The sequence below is a fragment of the Sus scrofa genome, chromosome 15 (assembly GCF_054392235.1).
Source record: "Sus scrofa isolate SSC_HxYL_T2T_F1_AM1 chromosome 15, Sscrofa_HxYL_maternal_Yorkshire_Landrace_v2.0, whole genome shotgun sequence".
Classification (NCBI taxonomy): Eukaryota; Metazoa; Chordata; class Mammalia; order Artiodactyla; family Suidae; genus Sus; species Sus scrofa.
Window position 1 is genome coordinate 79,901,664 of NC_139397.1, and position 23,021 is coordinate 79,924,684.

At 45.5% G+C, this 23,021-nt stretch overlaps 1 protein-coding gene and 1 long non-coding RNA gene across 51 annotated transcripts in view; both read left to right on the forward strand.

Moving 5' to 3' along the window:
* The window catches only part of LOC146395936 (uncharacterized), a 1,175,949-nt gene that overhangs the window by 271,969 nt on the left and 880,959 nt on the right, over positions 1-23,021 (forward strand). The gene's annotated exons all lie outside the window — the stretch shown is intronic.
* The window catches only part of PKP4 (plakophilin 4), a 249,850-nt gene that overhangs the window by 220,411 nt on the left and 6,418 nt on the right, over positions 1-23,021 (forward strand). For all 50 annotated transcript variants that reach the window (XM_085001127.1, XM_085001146.1, XM_085001133.1 and 47 more), the window contains 8 exons: positions 4,277-4,460; positions 7,784-7,901; positions 9,510-9,701; positions 9,903-10,076; positions 13,700-13,850; positions 17,680-17,875; positions 21,902-21,986; positions 22,110-22,227. In XM_085001127.1, the coding sequence (XP_084857253.1) occupies positions 4,277-4,460; positions 7,784-7,901; positions 9,510-9,701; positions 9,903-10,076; positions 13,700-13,850; positions 17,680-17,875; positions 21,902-21,986; positions 22,110-22,227 (1,218 nt within the window). The remainder of the gene's footprint in view (positions 1-4,276; positions 4,461-7,783; positions 7,902-9,509; positions 9,702-9,902; positions 10,077-13,699; positions 13,851-17,679; positions 17,876-21,901; positions 21,987-22,109; positions 22,228-23,021) is intronic.

A 23,021-nucleotide genomic window follows, 5' to 3' on the forward strand; every position in this document is an offset into this window, starting at 1 on the left:
TATGTAGGAGTTGGTGTATTTTCTATTCATTACTTACTGTTCTACAAGGATTTTTCCTGACCCATTAAATGAAGCCCTAGACAGACTAAGTGAAGAGAACCCTGTTTTTATTACTACTTCAGTGAGGCACGTGCATATAGGTGTTATTAGTTGGTCTTGAGAATAGTGCTTTTTACTTTGAGTAGAAAAGCCAAATTAATCATTCCATAGCTAAGGCTTTTAAGTTTAATTGAACCTTCTTCATCCAGTATTGGTTGATCAGAAATGGTTGTTTGGGCCTTCCATAGCCTTTATCTTTGAAATAGTAAATAGGGAAGAAAAAAAACCAATGTCTTGAGACTTGGCTTTGATGTTCGAAACAGCTAGTTAAATCCACACCAAATGTTGTAGTTCTTTTGTGTTACATGGAAAGTGCAGGCTTGGAAGGTTAATATAACTCTTAGTGCGGGATCAGAAAGCTGCCTTTGTGTGAATCCCTTGAATACTTCCACCTTAGCAAAAATAGAATCTTTCCTTTTTCTGCTCAAGAATAATTTTGATCACTTATTGAAGTTGCTGAAAAGAAAGTCTATAGCATACTGGTTTTAGGATCAATAAGTCATCAGCGTTGACCAAAAGATAGCCTAATCAGCCTGTTGACAAGTCTGCTGAAGGATTACATATTTTTTCTAGTAATCTTACATTTTATATTTGGGCAACATTGGCCCTTTCTAGTCTGCAGTTTGAGGGATGGGGATTCAAGCATTTTGGTCTGGTTCTTGGAGATGAAACAGCAATGTGATTCTCCTGGCCCCATAGCCTGGGTAGTGGTTTCAGCAGCCATCTGTTTTGGTCTCCATGTGAAAAGCAGGCAACACTGTGCCGACGGTGTCAACCTTTCCCTAAGGACCGTTGTTCGGACCCTTTTCCCATAGTTAAAGGACTTTGAAGAAGACACTCTCAGAACACTCAGTTTCAAGAAAAGGAGTGAAGGGAAAGAAATAGGAGGTAGCTCTGACAGGCAAGAAATAAAACGGAAATCTAAAAACAAATACAGTATTATTAAATTGGATCCATCCCCATGTATTTCGGAGCACCTATTATGTGCCCTGCATATGTGTAACCAGACCTGAAACACTGGATGATAGAGTGTTTGTTACTCATTACACTTGCCTTACAAAATTTAAATGAAAATTAAATTTAGAAAAATGAATGCTCATCATCCTTTAAGAAAATCAACATGTAGAATTTCAAGCCTACAGAGTAATTAAATGGAAAGTTAATTCATTTTGTGCAGTGACTCTTTAAAGTATGATGTGTACAGCACACAGTGCCTGGTACAGAGTAAAAGCACAGTGAATGGTCATGTTACTGCTATTTATGTTGATTGATGAATGTTTATGCTCTGCAAACCCATGTAGATATAATGCTACTAATAAACTGTAGGATGACCTATAACTCCACTGGTCACTCTAAATGCCTGGTAAGGAAAAGAAAGAGCCAGACAAAATGCCAGTTCCGGCGCAAAAAAATCAGGTGAATCCGCAAATCTGGGGACTATCCTCTTGCCAGAAGTGGGTCTTAGAAGTAGCCAGGAATGGAGGCAAAAACAAGCTTTTCTGCCAATGATCAGAGAACTTCTAGGCATCAGTTCCAAGATCCAACGTGCTAAAAACCACCCCTTTCGAAGTCATGTTTTTACCTGAAGTTTGTGACTCAACATGTTTAATTTTCAGTAGAGATGTACCTAATTTTATACCTGTAGCCTACAATATGATAGGCTTTCCTTTCCATAAACCTTGCCTTAAATTAACTTTACTGGAATGCGTTTGTTCTGTGAAGTAGAACATAGCTTATTGGAAAGTGCGGCTCTCTCCCATGTGTGGAGTTGTGTGGGGTGAGGAATTTGAAAGGCTTTCACAGAGGGAGATAATTGCTCCAGTGGCCTTAGGAATCACATGTTGTAAAATTGCCAGCAGGCAGGTTAGGAAATGACCCTTCCCTACTACTGGCATCTGGCCCACATGCTGCTCCTGTGGTCGCCTCAGACCCTGGCAGGCCCCTTCAGAGCCAGGGGGGAGTGTGGTTGCCCTCGTTAGCAGGAAACATTAAAGCCTGCCACCGTCACCCTGCACTTCTGTGCCTCGACCTGCTCTTCCTACTGCCTCGTCTCCTCCTCCCCTCTCCTGTCATTTGGGTCAGAACTGACCTGCAGAGGCTCATTTTTCATCCTTAGCTCCCAGGTCCCTTCCATCATCATCAGTCCTCTGATACAAAAAGCATAGTGAAGCCCACTATTAAGAACAGATAAGAATGGCACCACCTTGCCTGAACTGGGGTGGGATCTGGACCCCTGCCGCCACCTCTCCCCCCACCCCTCTCATGGCTGCCCCTAAGAGCCCAGCAGAACCCCCAGAATCCAGGGAGCTGGTCTGAAACCATTCATATAGATATGTAGCTGGTTTTATTAGAATCAGTGGAGAAACAGCTCTGCCTGTGGAGTTCAAGTTCACGCTGGAAGCACCTATGGCATGTGCTGTCCTCTCCCTGGGACTTGTCTGTCATGGTGGACAGAACAAGCTTTCAGACACAGCAGGATCTTTTCCTGATTCGAAACTCTCCAAATCCTCTTCGAGTCTGGGTCGCTACTGAGGCTGTGGTCCTGAAGGCTGTGGTTATGGCTGACTGGCCCAGCCCACACGGTCGGTGCAAAGAAAGGGTGAAAGTCCTGAGGAACAAGGGAAACCCAATCAGACAAGCCTTGAAGTCAAAGCCAAGTGAAAGGAGCAGAACCGGCCCAGTGTAGAGCCCAGCTGGGACCCAGGAAATGTCCCAGGACAGAGCCCAAGCATCCACCTTTGTCATCAACCAGCCCTCCACACCCCACACAAGGTGGGTGGGTCAGGGCAGGCATGTGGGGAGTGGATGGTCCTCTCAGGTCGTAGAGCATTGTTTTACTCTTTTCAGTTCTAGCCCTTTGCCTGCACCTCTCCTTTTTCCAGAAAGACCTAGAGCTCCCATCAGCTTTCTCCTGCCTCCCTCCTTTATAAAGGGCCCTGCGATTTCACCAAGCCCCGAGAAGCCTGCACAGTTTCCAGGCTGGTTCCTTGGTCACCATACCCAGAGCAGCAATTTTCAGTCTTGTCTCTGGCTCCAAGCTCTTGATCAGTCCTGTGCACAAGCCTGACATGCTTCCATGGACATGGGCAGATTTTGCCAACTCCCTCCCCTCCCTGGGGCCTCAAGAGTTTCTGTGTGTTGAGAATTCTAAAAGCACTGGCTGACTGAAACAACTTGCCAAGGGTACATGGGGAGTGTGGGGCTCTGAGGGACCTCAGTGCAGAGAAACCAGCTGCACCGTCTCTCCTTCACCCCTTCCCATCTTATTCAGAAAAGTGTGTTGATGTGAAAATGACATTAGAGTAGGTATGATCTTGAATCTGCTGATTTCTAAAAGAGTAATTATTAGAAGATATATATGCTATAACCATAATTTAACTTTCTTATAGTTGACACAGAAATGAAGACCCTCTAATATGCTTATAATTCAAATAATACTCTAATAAGCTACAGCTGAGATCTGTTCTCCTAGCAATCTTGATGTGAATTACAATATCAATAGCTTTTAATTTATTGTTAGGCTCACTGTATCCAAAAAGGAATGGTAGAAACTTGCACATGCTAATAAAACTCTTGACTTGGAAATAGAAATGTTGAAACCTTATCTAAACAAGGGAGATGAAATAAATGTGACCACCCCTCGGTACCAGTAAAGTTACTGCTGCATAATATTTAAGCTGGAGCTTCCTAGTAGCAAAAGTAAGAAGAGGAGGTATGATGAAGAAATGTCCATCTTTTGAGAAAGAGAAGTTTTTTTCAAGTACTAGATTCTAAAAACGGTTTGTCACACAGAACCTTCGACTATCAGGGATGATCCAATGAACCACATTTTTATAGCCATCACAGATGCATCATGTTTATACCCCTTGATCACATTGCACCCCTGCCCCTTGAGGAGTAGCTCTAATTTGCTTTGTCAAACCACAGTCATCTTGACTGATAGATGCCTGGGCTCTGAAACTTAAGATGAGGATGGCTTGGTCATACACTGCCAGAAGTTCACATCCATTCACTCAACATTATTAGAGGTCCATCCCCAGCCTGACTGTAAATTCAGGCCTTAGATGAGGTTTGGAACAGACCTAGTTGACATCAATTAAAGCTAATATGTTGATTTCATTCCTGAAACTGTAGGATTTCTAACTGATGATGTGATTTTTTAAATCTCACTTCTTAGGAGTTCTCTGGAATTTATCTTCATGTGATGCCGTAAAGATGACAATCATCCGAGATGCTCTCTCAACCTTAACAAACACTGTGATCGTTCCACATTCTGGATGGAATAACTCTTCTTTTGATGATGATCATAAAATTAAATTTCAGACTTCACTCGTTCTGCGTAATACCACAGGTTGCCTGAGGTAAATTTTTTATTTCTTCTTTTCAGTTCAGTTTGTGACTAAATAATGTGTCATACATAGGTCAGTTGATTTTAAGATGACTCACCTAAGTTTTATTAACATCTGTGTAGGTTTCCAAGGTTGTTTCAGAATTTAGGCCACTGGCCTTTGTTGTCCTGTGAAGAAAACATTAAGAGAACAGACTAGTGGCTTGAAAGACATTATCTTATAAATGACTCTTCTGTAGATTAGTCAAAAAAGCCCTTCCAATCTAAAATTACTGGAAAAATTCCAGTGTTTTCCATTTAACTGCATTTTTCTGGTTATCACATTCTGATTTCTAATGTGTTTATACCCTGGTTTTTGTTTAAATTTAAAATGTGGAAATACAAACTTCCAGTTTTAAAATGAAGTCATGGGGATGTAATATATAGCATGGTTTGAAAGAAGCTAAGAAAGTAAATCTTAGAAGTTCTCATCCCCCTGCAAACAAAAAACGCTTGGTAACTTTGGTGACAGATGGTAACTAAACTTGGCGTGGTGATCATTTCACAATGTATACAAATGTCAAGTCATTGTGTTGTACACCTGAAAACTAATATAATGTTAATTATACTTTAGTTTTTTTTAAATGTGTTGAAATCTTTTTGCTTTTGAAAGGGTGCCAAAAGGTGTGGATGAAACCATCCTTGGGTTTGAGTTTCTTAAATAATTGCAAATGAACCCAAATACTCTTTTCCATCATTATCTTTAGCATTTAAAATCCATAAAGCCTTCTTTAAGTGCACATAGTATTGTTCATTATTTGCTGTTAACTTTCATCAGCTCAGTTACCACCCAGTTTCCCAGGCTTCCTGGAAACTTGAAACAGAAACCTTGGGGCTATATGGCCTGGTGACCAAAATGGGCTCTGCCTCAGACAGACCAGCTTCCTATCCCATTCTGAGCCTCAATTTCCTCATCTTTAGGCATAATAATGCCATCTCAGAGTTATGAAGGCTCAGCCTGCATAAAACGCTTCATGTAGCGTCTAACACGCAGTGAGCACTATTTAGCACTTAAGCTGAGATGTATAAGCATCTCTACAACAGAGAATTGGAGGGAGGTGGAGGGAAGGCCTGGGCTTCTGCTCTGAAGCCTTCTACTTATTGTGACCGACCGTCCCTACCACTAGAACGAGGCTGGGAAGGGGAGCAACACGACTCAGGCTCCAGGAAAACAAGCCAGCTCCCTGACTCAGGTTCCTGTGTCACAGAGCAGGTGACATGGCCTCTCCTGATTCGTGGGGCAGCATCTCATCCTCTCCCTGGACCTGGATCGGGGAGGCCATGACCACTTAGCTAGCCTGCCAGGCTTCAGAGTCAGCCCAGGACCAGGACTCCAGCTCAGGCTCCCCTAGTGGTTCATAGCTATTAACATTTGGTGAATGCTTTCTGTGTAAATTTAGTGATAAGCAAAATAGACTGGGTCCCTGCTCAGATAGATGATGAAGACAAATAAATAAACAAGAAAATAACAATGGGTGCCATTTTAAAAATAGGGTGACATAAGAGTTATTAGGTGGTTACTTTGATAGTCAGGTGGTCTCTCAGAGAAGGTAAAGTTTAAGCCTAGATCTGAAATACCACAAGGAGCTGCTCATTTGAGGGTGGGAGTAGGGGAGTTGAGGAGACACATTCTAGGCAATAGGTAAAGGGGAATAGATAGCATAAAGGCTCCAGGGCAGAAATGAACTTGAGGCTGGAGCTTCATGGGCAAGGCAAAGAGTGGTACAGGTTATGTTGGATTTTTTTAAATCGGAGGAATGAATTTGTACTGCATGGCAAGGGCCACAGGAAACCGTCAGAGGGTTTCAGTCATGGGAGTGTGGATGGTTTCTGGCTGTGATGGGGGCGACAGTGGGGACAGGAAGATGGATGCTATGCATCAATCCAGGCAGACGATGAGAACAGCCGAGACCAGGCTCAAGAGAGAGGTAGGCAGAGTGGGGTATGCTGTGGAGGAAGAGGCAGACAAGGTTTGCTACTGAATTGAATATACCGAGTGAGGAAAAGGGAAGTAATAAGAACAGGGCCTAAATATTTGGCTGGGTCAACTGGGAGCCCTGAAGTGCCGTTGATGAAGCCAGACAGAGGGGAGGAGGAGGCTGGAGGGAGGGAACAGCTGAGGATTTTGGCTTGTCTACTTTGAGATGTCTAATTAGCTGTCCATGTAGTAATATCAGGAAAACACTTAGATGTATCTAGAATTCTAGAGAGGGGTCAGGCTGAACATAGACTTTTGGGAGTCGTGGGTCCATAGGCTGTATTAAATCTAAGGAGCAGAAGGAGGCCACCCAGGAGAGTGCAAAGATGAAGACAAGAAGGGACGGCCATAGCCCTGGGCACTCCAGAGGGACCCACCGGCAGAAGGGCTGAGGAGGAAAGGCAACAAGATGAGCAGAAAAACTGGCGGGTGCCCATCCTCAGAGCTCATAGAGGAACGGAAGAGGGCAGCTGTAGAGTGCTGCTTAGAGGTTACAGCGCATAAGGACAGAAGAGGCATCAGAGTATATCTCTGGCCCCAGAAGGTCAAAGGTGAAAAGTCATTCCAGACTGCCCTTATCTAGGTTTTGTAGAATCTCGATTAGCCTAGAACCCCTTGTTAATGGGACATAAAATAGATCCTTAGAGTTTGGTATTAGTTCATGAAGTTGAATTGATAGCACAAATTTCAAAATGGAATGAGAACCAAAAACAATTTTCATAGTTTTTAATAATTTAAAAGATGAGAAAAATTGCCGTAAAAACAAATGTTTCTATTTAACTTGAACTGTTTATACAAGAGATGATGTGTTTGTTCATTAGACCACCTACTACACGCAAAACATTTTAATAGGTGCAGGCGACTGCAAAGACCTTGTAGCCTCACAAGGGAGGTGAAGCATGACTAAAAATAGCAACCATGCATGGCTAAGGGACATCTTTCCTACAGTAGACACTTCTCTAATTGCTTCTTTTGTAGCAACTCATCTCTTCCTCCCAGCCACCCTGTGAGGTAGTTACTATTATTCTACCTTTTTATATGTAAGGAAACTAAGGATAAAGCCCCAAAATAATTATTCTAAAGGATTAGAAAGTAACCTATCACAAGAGAGATGCAAAGTTCAAGTGCCCATGCTTCCCTTTATTGTGGGGTAAGGAGGACTGGCTATTACTGGGCACTCTCAGGATATTAAAAGGCAGGCTTCCAAATGCCTCCTCAGACCAGATCTGCGTGCTGCTCTGTCACCCGTCCTCAGGTCCTCAGATCATTAAGGTAAGGCTCCACGGCTAACAAGCTCCCACGTGTCTCTGCCTGTTTAGGAATCTCAGCTCCGCGGGGGAGGAAGCAAGAAAGCAAATGAGATCTTGCGAGGGGCTGGTGGACTCGCTGCTGTACGTGATCCACACATGTGTGAACACATCTGATTACGACAGCAAGGTTAGTGCCCTCCTGGCTCTGAGCGCCGTGGTGGCAGATGACAACCAGCTGCCGACCGCTGCTATGTGCATGCCATTGGCTCTTTCCAGAACTCTTGACCCTGTCCTTGTCAGGCTCCCTTCCAGATTAAAGGAAGAGAGTCTAAATTATAAGTTAACAGGAACATGAGCACTGAATAAAGTAGCCTTAGAACCATGAAAACTGAGTGCTTCTATGTGGTAAAGGCTCTGCCAGGATCCAGACTTTGTGATTCTCCTGGGCTCATTGTCAAGGTGATTGCTCCACGGCTGTTGCCTCCATTCTCTATCCCCTGCTGCTAGAATCAGAGCCGTCTGTATCTGAGTACCTACTGAATATAAGCTCCTGGTTGAGGCACTGAAATCCCACCAACCTCCCTGCCCTTCTTGCCTTGGCACCAACTTGAGATGCCTCTTTCTCCATCCCAGGTTGGCCTTTCACCCGCTCCCTCTGCTGCCAGCTGATCTGTCTATTACCCAGCATAAGCCCTGGGTTTATGGCTCATCATTTTTCCAGGGTCCGCCCCAGCATGGGGGGCTGGGAAAGGTGGGGAGAAATAGGAAAAAAGGACTAGAAGTGTCAAGTCCCAGTAGGAAGAAAGGACTAGAGTCCCAAGGCAGGTGGGGCACTTGTTCAGGATGAGCTGGACACAGGCCATAAGTAGACCTGGGGTTGTAAATAAGGGTCTGAGAAGGAAAAGAGGAATGATGAGTGATTGGCTGGGAAGGAGGTAGAGGAAAATTTCAAAGTGACAGCCAGGAGTTCCCATCGTGGCTCAGCAGTTAATGAATCTGACTAGCATCCATGAGGACGTGGGTTCAATCCCTGGCCTTGCTTAGCGGATTAAGGATCTAGCATTGCTGTGAGCTGTGGTGTTAGGTCATAGACTCAGCTTGGATCCCGTGTTGCTGTGGCTGTGGTGTAGGCCAGCAGCTGTAGCTCCAATTCGAGCCCTAGCCTGAGAACCTCCATATTCTGCCAGGTGAGAAGGAGTGAGGTCCTGGTAATGTGGGTGCATCTCTACCACTGCAGCAGCTCTGAAGCATCAACACCGGGCATTTTGTCTTTTTTTTTTTTTTTTTTTTTTTGATTTTTGGTTTTTGCCTTTTCTGGGGCCTCTCCCGCTACATATGGAAGTTCCCAGGCTAGGGGTCGAATCGGAGCTGTAGCCACTGGCCTATGCCAGAGACACAGCAACTCAGGATCCAAGCTGCGTCTGCAACCTATACCACAGCTCACGGAAACGCCAGATCCTTAACCCACTGAGCAAGGCCAGGGATCGAACCCACAACCTCATGGTTCCTAGTCGGATTCGTTAACCACTGAGCCACGACAGAAACTCCGGGGCATTTTATCTTTAGAGCCTCAAACATTTCAGTCAGCCTGAAATCAGGCCTCAGCAGAATGCAGGCTCTGCACTCCATCAGGTGAACATCCCACCAAAATTCTGGAGTCATAGTTGTGGCTTTGTTGCAGGTGCCCAGAAGTGAAAAGCAGTTCTCTCATATTCTACATTTAAGTACTATCACTGGTGCTCAGTACAGCACCACGTGCTACAGTGGTTTTAACCCTATGCCGTGTTGATTGCAGACAGTGGAGAACTGCGTGTGCACCCTGAGGAACCTGTCCTATCGGCTGGAGCTGGAGGTGCCGCAGGCCCGGCTGCTGGGGCTGAATGAACTGGATGACTTACTAGGAAAAGAGTCTCCCAGTAAAGACTCGGAGCCGAGCTGCTGGGGGAAGAAGAAGAAGAAGAAAAAGAGAACGCCGCAAGAGGATCAAGTTAGCATTTTATTTGACATGAAACTCTAAAGTTTCATTTCTCTGGGAGTAAGAAATCACATATTTGGCAAGAAAAGAATATTTTTCTCATCATGCAGTTTTTGTGCATAGCTCTTGCTGAGTCCAGCAGAAAGGAATGTTTTCCAGTGTTGGATGCTGTGTTCATTTTGCTTCCACTAATGTCTGCTCTTTGTCTTTCAGTGGGATGGAGTCGGTCCTATCCCAGGACTGTCGAAGTCCCCCAAAGGGGTTGAGATGCTATGGCATCCGTCAGTGGTAAAACCATACCTGACCCTTCTAGCAGAAAGTTCCAACCCAGCCACCCTGGAAGGCTCTGCAGGATCTCTCCAGAACCTCTCTGCTGGAAACTGGAAGGTAGGATATCTTCCACTCGTCCGCGCGTCTTTCCACCTGTGCAGTCAGATCAGCAGTGAACATGGAAAAGGAGACAGGCGATTAGAGTTTGGTAAAGGATGGGAAGGAAAAAGAGAAGAGATGGCAGGAGGCTCGAGGGATCCATAGATGCATGACATAGCCCTTCCCGGTGAGAAACTGAAGACTAGCAAGACAAACAGACTGATCGAGTCAGTGCAGTGTAGACTCTGCAGGATGGGTGTGCACTAGGGTCTGCATCTAACCCAGCCTGTCAGGTGAGGGAAAGGCAAGCAAAGAGGGAACTGGCAGGTAGGGAAGGGGTTCCTGGAGGGGTGGTGCTGTCCAAATGGAATCTGTATGAGCAGAATGCAGCCAGCAGTCTGAGGAAGCCATCCGGATAAAGATAAAGGGACCCCAGGAGAAAGGCCTCAAGGTGAGAACAGTGGGTGGAGACTACAGGCTGGCTGCTGGGACACGGAGGGTGGGGTGTGACGAAGGCCCATGTTGTAGCCTCAGGAAGTGGAACCTGACTTTCAGACCAGAGGAGACCCTGAAAGGATTTAAGCAGTCAAGCGGCATAGACAGGCTGATGTGGACCCTGGATTCTCTCTGCATCGGTGCAGAAGGTGATTCCAAGAAGAGGAAGATTGAGGCTGGGATTCTGTTGGGGAGCCTGACGAGAGATGCAGGGGCCTGACTTAGAGCTGAGGTCGGGCACTTGCCTCTCAGGCACTTGCAGAGCATATCTGTGGCACAGTTTTCACATACCCTAATAGGGGTGTGACTTTTTTATGAAAATTGAAGGTGATTTCCTACTGTTACCCCCTTAAGCAAGCTCTCAAAACTTTTTAAATGTCATCTAGCAACTTACCTGATAATTATGCTGTAGTAGAATTCTTATAATGCTTGGTTTTGGCTACTTCCCCCACCACCACCTCCCAAAATGAAAATCTTCTGGCTGCTGCTTCTTCCATGAGCGTGAGAGGCATCATTAGGCCTTGGTAAGGTTTGTTTCATGCAGCCAGTTTCTCTAATGAAAATATACAGGTGATTAGGGCCTAGTGCTAAGCCGCTGTGGTTATTCTCTTATTGTTGTTTTTGATTAAAATGCTAATAACTTAGCACCTAAGTGCTGGCTCTGGAGCCAGACTCCTTGGTTTTGAATCCTGACCTCCTCCCCCCACTTACTAGCTGGGAGCCTCAGATCTTTGTCTTTAGTTTCATCATCTGCAAAGTGGAAAGAATACCTACCTCTTTAGGTGTTTGTGAGCATTAAATGAGGTAATAAATGTGGAGGACCAAGGAGAGTGCCTAGCACACAAGTATTCATAAATATTTATGCTGGTGACCCAGTGTTCACCTCCAGCTGCTGTGACCCAGGAAGCATTTGATGGTGATAAAAAAGACAGTCATTAAAATAGATGTGATTTAAGTTGTGTAAGAATTTTATTTTCTGGGATCATTTAATAAATAAAAGATGGCAAGGTTATTGAAAATAGAAACCTATGGGAGTTCCCATTGTGGCTAAGTGTTAACGAACCCAACCAGTACCCATGAGGACTTGGGTTTGTTCCCTAGCCCCACTCAGTGGGTTAAAGATTCAGTGTTGCCTTGAGCTGTGGTGTAGGTCATAGACACAGCTCAGATCTGGCATTGCTGTGGCTGTGGTGTACGCCGGCAGCTGCAGCTCCCATTCAATCCTTAGTCTGGGAACTTCCATATGCTGCAGGTGTGGCCTTAAAAAAGAAAAAAAAAAAGTTTATATATAAACATTATATGGAAGTGATTTCAAAGGTGTCTAAAATAATAAATCAAAATATTGGCCCCTCAATAAGAAACCAAGATAATCATGGCGATAGATGTTATCAGGTGAGATGCTATTTGGGGGTGGTGATGGCTATATTGCTCCAGACGGGAGGTGCTCAGGGCTGGGCTGAGCCAGTTGGCCTCTGGGTGAGACAGGTGCTGGTCCTGTCCTTGCAGGTCTCAGAGAGAAAAGTTGCCAAAGCTGCCTGTGCTTTACCTGATAGCAAGTTGTGTATCCTATTTCCCAGGCAGATTTTATTTGATTTAGAAAATAGGAATATCCATCTCTTATCAAGAAAGCTAATAAGGTCTTTGAAATGCATTTTTTCCTTTTACTTTTTTGTTTTTTGGTTTTTTTGTTTGTTTTTGCTTTTTAGGGCTGCACCCACAGCGTATGGAAGTTCTCAGGCTAGGGGTCGAATCAGAGCTGTAGCCACCAGCCACAGCCACATCAGATCCAAGCCATGTCTGTGATCCACCCCACAGTTCACTGCAACACCGGATCCTTAACCCACTGAGCGAGGGCAGGGATCAAATCTGAAACCTCATGGTTCCTAATCGGATTCGTTTCCTCTGAGCCACAACAGGAACTCCCTGCATCTTTTCCTTTTATTTGTGTTATTAAAATAACCCATTCTGTCGATATTAAAGAAACTAAGTGGTCAATCACATATTTTCATGTTCAAAATAATACAGAGGGCTGGCAGACCTTTGTCTTCGTGTCTTGACCACAGCAGGAAAGTATTAGATGTTTTATGAACAACATTTTTCAATTATCCTGAATTTTGAAAGACTATTTGAACTGGTAAAAATGTCAGTGAAAGCTCAAAACAAGATTAAAGACCCATTTTCAAATGTTCCCTTTTTTGTTTGTTTCCCCGATGCTTTAGTGTTCGTTTCCAGTTCATATGGTGCACAGACTGACTCACCGTACAGACTTGCCTCTTAATCACGAGAGAAATTCTTGACTGCCGATTAAAAAAAGCAGTGGCAGCAGCTAACTAATCTTGAGTGAGAAAGCATTTTGCACACAGACATGCTTAGTTTTTCACCAGCCCATATGAATTACGATGCTCGGTGTTTCTGGAGAATTCCTTTTCTTCTGAGGCAAGGGATTTTTCCAAGCAGTTTCTTTGAAAGGCTACCAAACTCTAAATATTGTTGCAGAGAATACAGGGGAAAATAACTTGATGGAGACAGGTTCTCCTTTAATGTGCGGTGATCGGTTACCTGCTCTGCCATCCTATTTTTAGCCTCTGTACCTGGCGTGGGGCCAGCTGCAGAGAAGACCTGCCATCCGTCCTTAACCATGTTTATGTATCTGAAGAAGAAAGAAATCACTGCCTTCTCTCTTTCACACAAAAATATCTGCCAGATGGTGGCTTGAGGTTTTCAGGCTTTGGGATTTCTTTTTAAATCAGTCATCATAGCTTATCTTTCTCCCAAACTGGTTTTCTCTTAACCAGCATCACAGATTTAATCTCCTTATTGGGAACAAAACATTTAATCTATTACTTCATCTTTCAGAAACCTCTTTTTTTTGCTTTTTAGGGCTGCACTCAGGGCCTATGGAGGGTCCCAGTCCAGGGGTCGAATCAGAGCTACAGCTGCCGGCCTACACCACATCCACAGCAACACCAGAACCTTCACCCGCTGAGTGAGGCCAGGGATCAAACCTGCAACCTCATGGTTCCTAGTCGGATTCATTTCTGCTGCACCACAGCGAGAACTCCCCAGAAATATCTTTTTTAGGCAACATTAACATCAGAGAGTTGACCTCTATTATATATTACTTATTGCCTTGTTTTTCTCCCTAGTTTGCAGCGTATATCCGAGCAGCTGTCCGCAAAGAAAAAGGGCTCCCCATCCTTGTAGAACTTCTGCGGATGGATAACGATAGAGTTGTTTCTTCTGTGGCGACCGCCTTGAGGAATATGGCCCTAGATGTTCGCAACAAGGAACTCATAGGTATGTTTTGGTGACCAGGTGAGCTATAAAGAGAGACACGATGTTTGAAAAACTCTTCATTTTAAAAAATATGACACTTAAAATGATAAGCAGCTGAGTCCTGGTCTCTGGTTTCTTGGCATATTTGGTATCCCTGTGTCCGTCCTTTCTGATCATTCCTTTTCAGGCTCCTTAATTAAACACCAAATAGGCAGGCAAATGTTCAGAAAAGCTAGCAATTTCAGTCATACGTTACAAAACTACTTGATAGATTTGGTGTCTCTATTTCCCAAGAGACATTCATTTTTGAAAAACAAAAAAAGCTTAATTCTCCCTTTTCTGATTTTTAGATTTATATCTACTAATTTCACCAATACTAACTACCATGTTCTAAATTTAAAAAAAAAAAAAAAAGAAACCACATGAATGTTTTATAGCTTAAAGCTCAGCCCAAAACAGAGCCATGGTCTCAAGGCCAGACCCCAGGGCAGTGTCAGGATGAGAGCAGGACTACCTGAGACACATAGGGTCCAGAATTTTAGAAGGCATTCACCCTTGGGTCCATGTCAAGTTGGCCCTTTGACAACATTGAGAATGATTGCTTCTAAGCTTTGCACCTTAGGCAGCTTGGTTTGCTTACCTCCAGGGCATGGTCCATCCCAGGCAGAGTGTGGGGTAAAGAAAAGATCAGAGACCTTCCAGTAGACCTCAAGTTAAACCCTGCACCTGCTGCTCACTGGCTGCATAACCTAGGATGTCCTGTATTGAACCCACTCGGGCTCTGTTCCTAAATCTAAATTGAGACTCTTGGAGTTCCTGTTGTGGCTCAGCAGTAACAAACCCTATTAGTATCTATGAGGATGCAGGTTTGGTCCCTGGCCTTGCTTGGTGAATTAAGGATCCAGCGTTGCCATGAGCTGTGGTGTAGATCGCAGATACAGCTCAGATCTGGCGTTGTTGTGCTGTGGTGTAGGATAGCAGCCGTAGCTCCAATTTGACTCCTAGCCTGGAAACCTCCATATGCTTAAGGTTCAGCCCTTAAAAGACACCCCCCCCCATAAAAAACAAGAAAAGAAAACTCTTCCTTGGCCCCATCTCTGAAAGGGAGCTGACCACAGCTGCTGTCCTCACCATGGGCTTGCTATGAGAATGCAATGACAGGGTGAGGGGCAGCTCCTTATAAAACTACCTCACTCCAAGCCAATCCCGCAGCTGAAGACAGGCCAGGGAGAGGGAGGGGTATCTGGCAAGAGCTTATGTGGACTAGTGAATATATACCAATCTCATAGTAAAGTACACCTGCCGGGAGAGAAAGAGCGAGACAGAGATGGAGAGAGAGAATAAGGGCAACAGTGTTTACCTTCAGGAGTGGCTTTGAGGACTTCCTGTGCCCACGTATGCAAAAGCCCCTCACACACAGTGCCTGGCACAAGTGCTATTTTAAATTATTGCCTAAATTAACCTGCTCTTAACACGCTGTTCCTTTGATCCAAATTGCACCCCACGGAGAGGAAAGGAGCTTTTTTCATGGTCTGTTCATAGTCCAGCTCCTGCTTGATTCCAATAGATGTGTTAGAGCTTTTATTTCCCACATTTCCTTGAGCGAAATCTCTTAGGTCCCTAAAGAGAGTTTTTTTTTAAGTTATTACTGTTACATCTCTGTGGTTTGAATTTCTAGTAAGAAGCCTGTATAGTTTGGGAGTTCTCGATGCTAAAAAAAAATTTTTTTTCTCTTTTTTTAGGACCGCACCTGCAGCATATGGAGGCTTCCAGGCTATGGTTCCAATCTGAGCTGTAGCTGCTGGCCTATGCCACAACCACAACAACATAGGATCCGAGCTGCATCTGTGACCTACACCACAGCCCATGGCAATGCCGGATCCTTAATCCACTGAGCGAGGCCAGGGATTAAGGCATCCTCATGGATGTTAAATTAGTTAACCACTGAGCCACAACAGGAACTCCTCAATGCTAAAAAATAAAGGGTGCCAGCATGCACCCTCTGCCCTGTCACTCCCCAGGGAAGGAGAGATAGGCGTGCAAAGGGTGCCAAGTCTTTAGGAAGAACAGATGTGTGTGCAGGGGGTCGCTTGCACTCTGGCCATCCTGTGTTTTCTGTGAAAGTCCTAATCTCCTTCTAAACTTGCACGAGTACTTTCTCTCTCCACTGACCCTCTTGAGCTATTGCAGGAGGCACTTTTCCTGTTTCCCCATGAAGACCCTTGCTTCCTGTGAGGTCACAGCCCCTCCCCGTTTCTATATCTGACTCTAACTTCCCCAGCACGTCCGTTCCTACGAACCATCCCCCTCTCTGACCTCTGCACTCTCTCCTCGCATTCATCACCAGCACTCAGTGAACTCTGTCTGGAGCCATTTTTCACAAGGAAACAAAGTTTTGCCATTTCACAAAAGTTACTGCAGACTCAGCTGAGTCAGAATGAGCCAGCTGTCTGAGCTGTGGGCTCCGAGGGAGCCACCAGGGTCACTCACAGATGAGGGAGCCACCTTCTCCCAAGCCTCAGGAGTACAAGTGAAAACTGCACCTCCCCAAAATGACAAATTACATGTCATGGACCTTTTGGTCACTCTTGAGTATTCAAAATCACCAGTGCTAACTTATCGTCTGTTCTTAAAAACCACATTTATCCTCTGGCTTACAATGTCATCACTGTATTTCTACTCTTCATAACAATGTTCTCTGTGAATAAGCCAGAGTCTTCTCTTTGACGAGCTGTAAATTATGCAGCATGGAGTCAGGCACTGTCTTCTCCTGCTTACCATTGTGTATAAGTGGGTCTTCAATAAAAACCCCATTTAGTATCCACTCGATTATTAGCATAGGGAAAAAACAAAGAAAATATTTACTTGAGCTTTAGTTAATTTCTTTTGTCTATGGTGCAATTATTCCAGTTTGTCAGCTGGTAATTAAAATTGAAAAAGCTAGAGATAATCTTGTTTTGGAGAGGAGTACAGGAAATTGATCTGGAAAGAAATGCTTCAGGAGTGAGGGGACTTCCCAGCCTTGTCCTATCAAGAACTTTATTACTGTATTACTCCTCAGAGATAACATACCTATAATTTTTTTTTTTTTTTGCCTTTTTTTTTTTTAGGCCCACACCCACAGCATATGGACATTCCCAGGCTAGGGTTCCAATCAGAGCTTTAGCTTCCAGCCTACACCACAGCCACAGCAATGCTGGATCCTTAGCCCAATGAGTGAGGCCAGGGATCGAACCCATAATCTTAATACCAAAATTGTACTCATGTCTTCTTTAAAAGAAACAGACAACTCACACCAGACCAACTGACATAAACCCTCAACTTAGTAAAAATATCTGAGTGTACCCAGTTCACATACTATGTCCAGAAAGACTTTGTGGAAAGTATTGTTTGGCAGTCCTACTTGGACCAGCTTTAAAACGTATTCAGAGAAAAGTTTATAAAAGCTTAGAGAGGAGGTTGAGGTTGTTGTGATGCATAGGAATTGAATTGAGAATGAAATTTACTTTCTGTAATTCCTTTACTCGCACTGTTGATGAAAATGGTTGAACTAAAGCAACTTGATTGGTATACCCAGTTCCATACACTGATTTACACTGTCTTCCAGAGATGTGCGGTAAGGTGTTATAAGCCAGTTACTTCTTCAAGTGGCATGACAGCAGATGTTCATGTTCCCCTGACAGTTAAAGCATTTGTCGTTTTCTTCTTTGCTGTGCGTGTTCTTCTTCCCCGTTACTGTCTCTTCTGAGGTTCTGTTTTGAGAGATTGCATAGTCATAGTCTTCTGATGACAACAATAACAAAAACTAGGTCCCTTCCGAAAGCAGAATGAACTCTTTTGCCTTGGGCAGGTAAATATGCCATGCGTGACCTGGTCAACCGGCTTCCCGGGGGCTCTGGCCCGAGTGTGCTGTCGGATGAGACTGTGGCGGCCATCTGCTGCGCCCTGCATGAGGTCACCAGCAAGAACATGGAGAACGCCAAGGCCCTGGCCGACTCAGGGGGCATAGAAAAGCTGGTGAACATAACCAAGGGCAGAGGAGACAGGCAAGTCGGCTGCAAGGGGACGCCAGGCCCTTGTCCTGGGATCATCCTGGGATCAAGGATGCACGTCCTCCTGACAAGGATTTATTTCTGTGCTGCTCACGTGCAAATAACCTAAGTAGTTTCCAGCAGTTAGAACCCCTTTTGCTGGGAGCGGCATTTGTGGTCATGCGGCCCCTTTTCTGGTCTCTGTTTTCTTGGAACACCCCTCACCCCAACCATCATTCCTGTCCCCAAAGCCCCACTGGGTCATGCTGTCCTCTGAAGAGTCAGACATGCCATAAGCCGGGGCACCATACCCCTCGTGTCATTGCTTCTGCTCCAGACTCTAAGGCCTCTTCTGCAAGAACAGCTTAAATCCTCAGTGCTGAGGTTGATTCCTCCATAGGTGCCCAGAAAGTACTAATATCACCACATGCAGCAGAGCCTTCTGTGTGGCCTCAGGATGTGCCCTGGGCTTGGATCATATGTTTTCCATCACGTCTGAGTGACACCGAAGTGATGAAGCAGCAGAAGTAGGGATTTGAGGGTTTGTGGCAAAAATAGAAGATTTCTTGTCATAGAGCTGTAGCAGTGACTATGAATTTGCTTTAGTATCAGATCAGAGAATCCTTCAAGGAACTGGGATGTATAGGCTGCTTGTCACCTTCATGACACAACAGGGCAGGGGCCTCCTGATCAGCAGTATAATGGCCCACCCCTCCCTCCTTCTGCACGGCGCTGGCTTCCCCAGGGTTATCTGTGGCCCCTTCTGGCATCTGACACCCCCAGTACAGGCACTTTGTCTTTTAATTCACTGCTCCAGCCTCCGTGTGCAGAGCGAAGCCTGGCCCATACTAGTAAACATGTATTAACTGGCTGGGCATCAGTGCTGGAACTCACACTGTGTATGCTTGGAATAACATCACACAGCCTATTCTCACCCCACAGAAACTACAGCTACCAACACTATCCATATATCCTTTCAATCCTTTCTTTCTTATGTATCTTTTTTCTATCTCAATAGTAAGTGCACACACACTCCTTTTTATCTCAAAGGCAATGAAACATTACAGATAAATCTAAGGTCCAATTCCAGTAACTCCCCCTCCTGTTGCCCTCCCATCTCCCCTAAGAGCAACTGGAATCCCTTTTTGTGCTCTTAACATTTTGCGAGAGAGCCTTCATTCATGAACAGCCTAAGAAGAGGCTAGAAAAATTTTGCCAGTGCCAAAACCTTTGTATATTTAAAAAAAAAAAAAGTTATTGGAGTTCCCTGTTGGCTCAGCAGGTTAAGGATCTGACATTTTCACTGCTGTGGCTCTGGTTGCTGCCATGGCATGAGTCTAGTCTCTGGCCTAGGAACTTCCACATGCCACTCCGATCTTTTTTTCAAAACAAGATTCAGAAAGTCCTAGATCAAGTTTTCTTCTGAACGTACACTTACATTCCTTATGATTCACCCACCAAGTATTTTTCTCTTGCCCACCTGCCACGCACGACAGCAAGGAGCAGGGAGCAGGTCACACCTGCCCTCCGTAGCTTACGTTCCATGGGCAAGTGGAGTAGACGAGGTACCAGCAGAGTGAGCAGCACTCCACCAGCCCGATGGTGCCGGGGTGGGGAGCAGCAATCAAATTGGGGCCATTGAGAGGGCGTGCCGGGATGAGGAGGGGTGTCACTGTCTTAGACAGGGCAGTCAGAGGAGGCCTCAGGGAGATGGTGCCTTCTGAGCAGAGACCTGGAGTAGGGGCGGGAAGAGTATTTAGGGCAGAGGGAACGAGTAAAAGGACACTGAGGTGGAAGCGTGCCTGTGTGTGAAGAGCAGGAAGCCAGCAGGGCTGGAACAGAGCGAGTCAAGGGGGAGGGAGTCAAGGAGTGCGGGGGCAGGGGCAGTAACCAGCAGTGTAGGACCCTGTAGATCAGTGTAAGGCCTTTGACTTTTACTCTCAGCACAACGAGAAGCTTTTGGAGGGTGTTCAGCAGAGGAGAAAGACAATCTGACTTCCCTGAGAGTAATCACAGTGACCGACAGGCTCTCCTCCAACTCCCAGTGAGACTGATAGAAGCAGGAGTTGAGGTGGTGAAGAATGGTCAAGTCTGACATGTTGGAAGGCAGAGTCAGTGGAATTTGCTGAAGGCTTAGATGAGCAGCAGGAGAGGAGAAAGATGTCAAGGATGCCTCCAAGGTCTTTGGCAAAAGAAACCATGGGATGGAGTTGCCGCTTGCCGACATGGGGAGCCTGGGGGAGGAGCAGGTTTTAAGGAAGATTGGGAGTCAGTTTGGGATGTGACACATCTAAGATGCTATTAGACTTGACGTAGAGCATCTGGTAGGGAGTGAACTGTGCTCAAGTCAAGTTCAGGATAGAGATCCAGGCTGGAGCGTCAATTTGGGAGTCACGGGGTATAAGTGGCAAATTTAGAGAAGTAATATGGGATGAGATCAACAGGAAATGTAGCTAGAGAAGGAAAGAGGCTTGAGGGCTGGTGTCCCTCATAGCTGGGGGTCAAGGAGATGAGGAGCCAGCAGTGAGCCCGAAAAAGGGCGGCCAGAGCGTTCAGAGGAGAAGCAGCAGCACTGGTGCCTCGGAGGCCACATGCTGTCAAAGGTGAACCCATGTCACTTGCTGCTCAATCAGATAGGACCAGGGTTGACACACATCCAGTTGAACAATACTGAGAAGGTAGGAGAGAAATTAGAGATGAGAACACATAACTCCTTGCAGGAGTTGTGCAGCGGAGGGGGAAGCAAAGAAACTTCCTTGCTTTCTCAGGAGTCAGGTTTCTGCTCAGAGAATTTCTCTCTAAAAATGTGTCACCTAGCTGTTGGTGTTGAGGTGTACACCTGGCACACCCCTGCTTTGTCTGGTGTGCAGAGCAGCCCTTGGAGCCAGCCGGGGTTTGCCCTTGATGCCTGGATCCGGCTGAGGATGGGTGGTTGTGAGGTGTGAAGACCCTGCGGGAGCCATCACAGGTGCCTGAAATGTCCTCTCTATTCTCTTCTTTGAGGCGTCTCCTTGCTCTGTAGTCTGTTTTGAAAATGGAAATTTAAAAACTCTCTGCCCTTGACTGAGCAGGACCGCTGAGCAGAGCAAGCTGAGATGGGGGTGGGGGGTGGCTGTAGACACTCCTACCTCCAGGAACAGAGATTGCGAAGCCCCTGCACTTGCCTGTGCTCTGCCCTCCCTGATGCCTCAGAATCATCACAACCCAGATCCTGTTGTTATGGGCAGAGACGGTGCCTCTGGCCTGCTCACCTCTCTTCTTCCCCCACTTTCTGAGAGTTTAGTTGGGAAGATAAGGAATGGAAAAGGAAATCAGATCTTAGATACCGTAATATACGTTTGAGGTCAGATTTTCAGCATCAAAATGAAGTCTGAGGACGGGGGTGTTCGGTTTTCCTCGGGGCTCTGGGATAACCACCCTCACGTGGCCATCCCAAGGCCTTTGCTGAGGCAGGAAGCTGTTTTCCCTCCTCACTTAACAGAGAGGCCGCTGATTTAGAGGAGTAGCTCCTGATGTGAAATGCAGTAACTCCTGCTCAGCAGTGCTCTCACAGGCTACCAACATTCAGCAAAATGTCTTCAGAGAGGGAGGTCATAACTGACCTTATTTTCCAAGCCAAACACTAGAGCACAGAGGTACATTTTGTTTACAAAGAGGTTTAAATGATGAGAAGACAATAACAGTGTTTTATACAAAGGCCTAATAAATGGGTGGGGATACTTAGATTCACTTGGCAGGGCCCTCAGACACTGGGATGTGTGGTCATGGGCAGAAGTCAAGGGCTCATCCCGACCACAGCGTCTCACCACAGAGCTGAATGCCCGTGAGCCTCTCTCTGGTTCCTACCACCTCTGGCCAGCCCTGAACTTGACACCAGCTCCTGAGTACACCTGATTCTATAGCAGTGGTTTCCAGCAGCAGCCTCCTTGCCCCCTGGTCCTTGAGAGATGGGCTCTTCGTCTCTGATTTGCTGCCAGCATCTCCAAGAGGACCCTGAGGCTGTGCCACCCACATTCATTAATGTTCTCGCTCTCTCTCTAGATCGTCTCTGAAAGTGGTAAAGGCAGCAGCCCAGGTCTTGAATACATTATGGCAATATCGGGACCTCCGGAGCATTTATAAAAAGGTAACTTACAAGAATAGCTCTAACATAATTAGCATTCATCAGCACACACATTCGTAATCACTTATTATAATGAAATGTCGTTATTCATTTTGAGAGGTTTCTTTTTCTCCTTTAACTCCACAGGATGGGTGGAATCAGAACCATTTTATTACACCTGTGTCAACGTTAGAGCGAGACCGATTCAAATCACACCCTTCCTTGTCTACCACCAACCAACAGATGTCACCCGTCATTCAGTCAGGTCAGTGGGTAAACTCTCCCTCTGGGCAGCTGCATTTGTAGGACAGCATGTGGTTTCCCATCCAGAGAAGATTGAACATACGCCGATTAAGCCTGTCACCTCCCAACACCGAGGAAAGGAGAATTTACTCTTCAAGCTGAAAGTCTGCTTTGGGAGTTACCTGTTACTGTAAACAGCAAGCCCACTTTCCGTTTGAAAAGTGTATGCATGTTTACACCTACTACAGTGCATAACAGTATCCCAGTCCTCAATAGCATCCGTTCCCCCGAGATTCTGCTTTGAAACCAGGTTTGTAAAGGGGCCTGGGAATATGCATTTAATAGGCTTGCTGATGCTGCGAGTGTGGCCCAGTGGAGGAACACAAGTTTGAGAACCATTAGGCTATGTCTGAAAATGGCTGTCCTTGTACACCTGCTGGCCATAAGTTAGAAATCTGTTCCCAAGTGATTTTTTTAGTTTTGTTGGTGGAAATTCTCAAATAGTTCTTTAGAAGAGCTTTAGACACCACAGCCTTGGAGAGCCCAGATCCCCACCTGTGCCTTACTCAGTTAAACCGCCATCCCCTGACTGCATCCTCAGATCCCCAGCATCCACGACTAATGGGAACAGGCCCTGCAGGTGGGTTTACAGGAAATCCGTTTAATTTGTAAGTTGGGAATCTTGGCAACCACACTGCCTACTTATTGGTGGTATATAATTTGAGACCCAAGACTTTTTTTTTTGCATGTAAGGACAGAATATTACTACCTAATCAAGTCAGTCCTGTAAATTTAATTCTTAATGAAATGAAACAG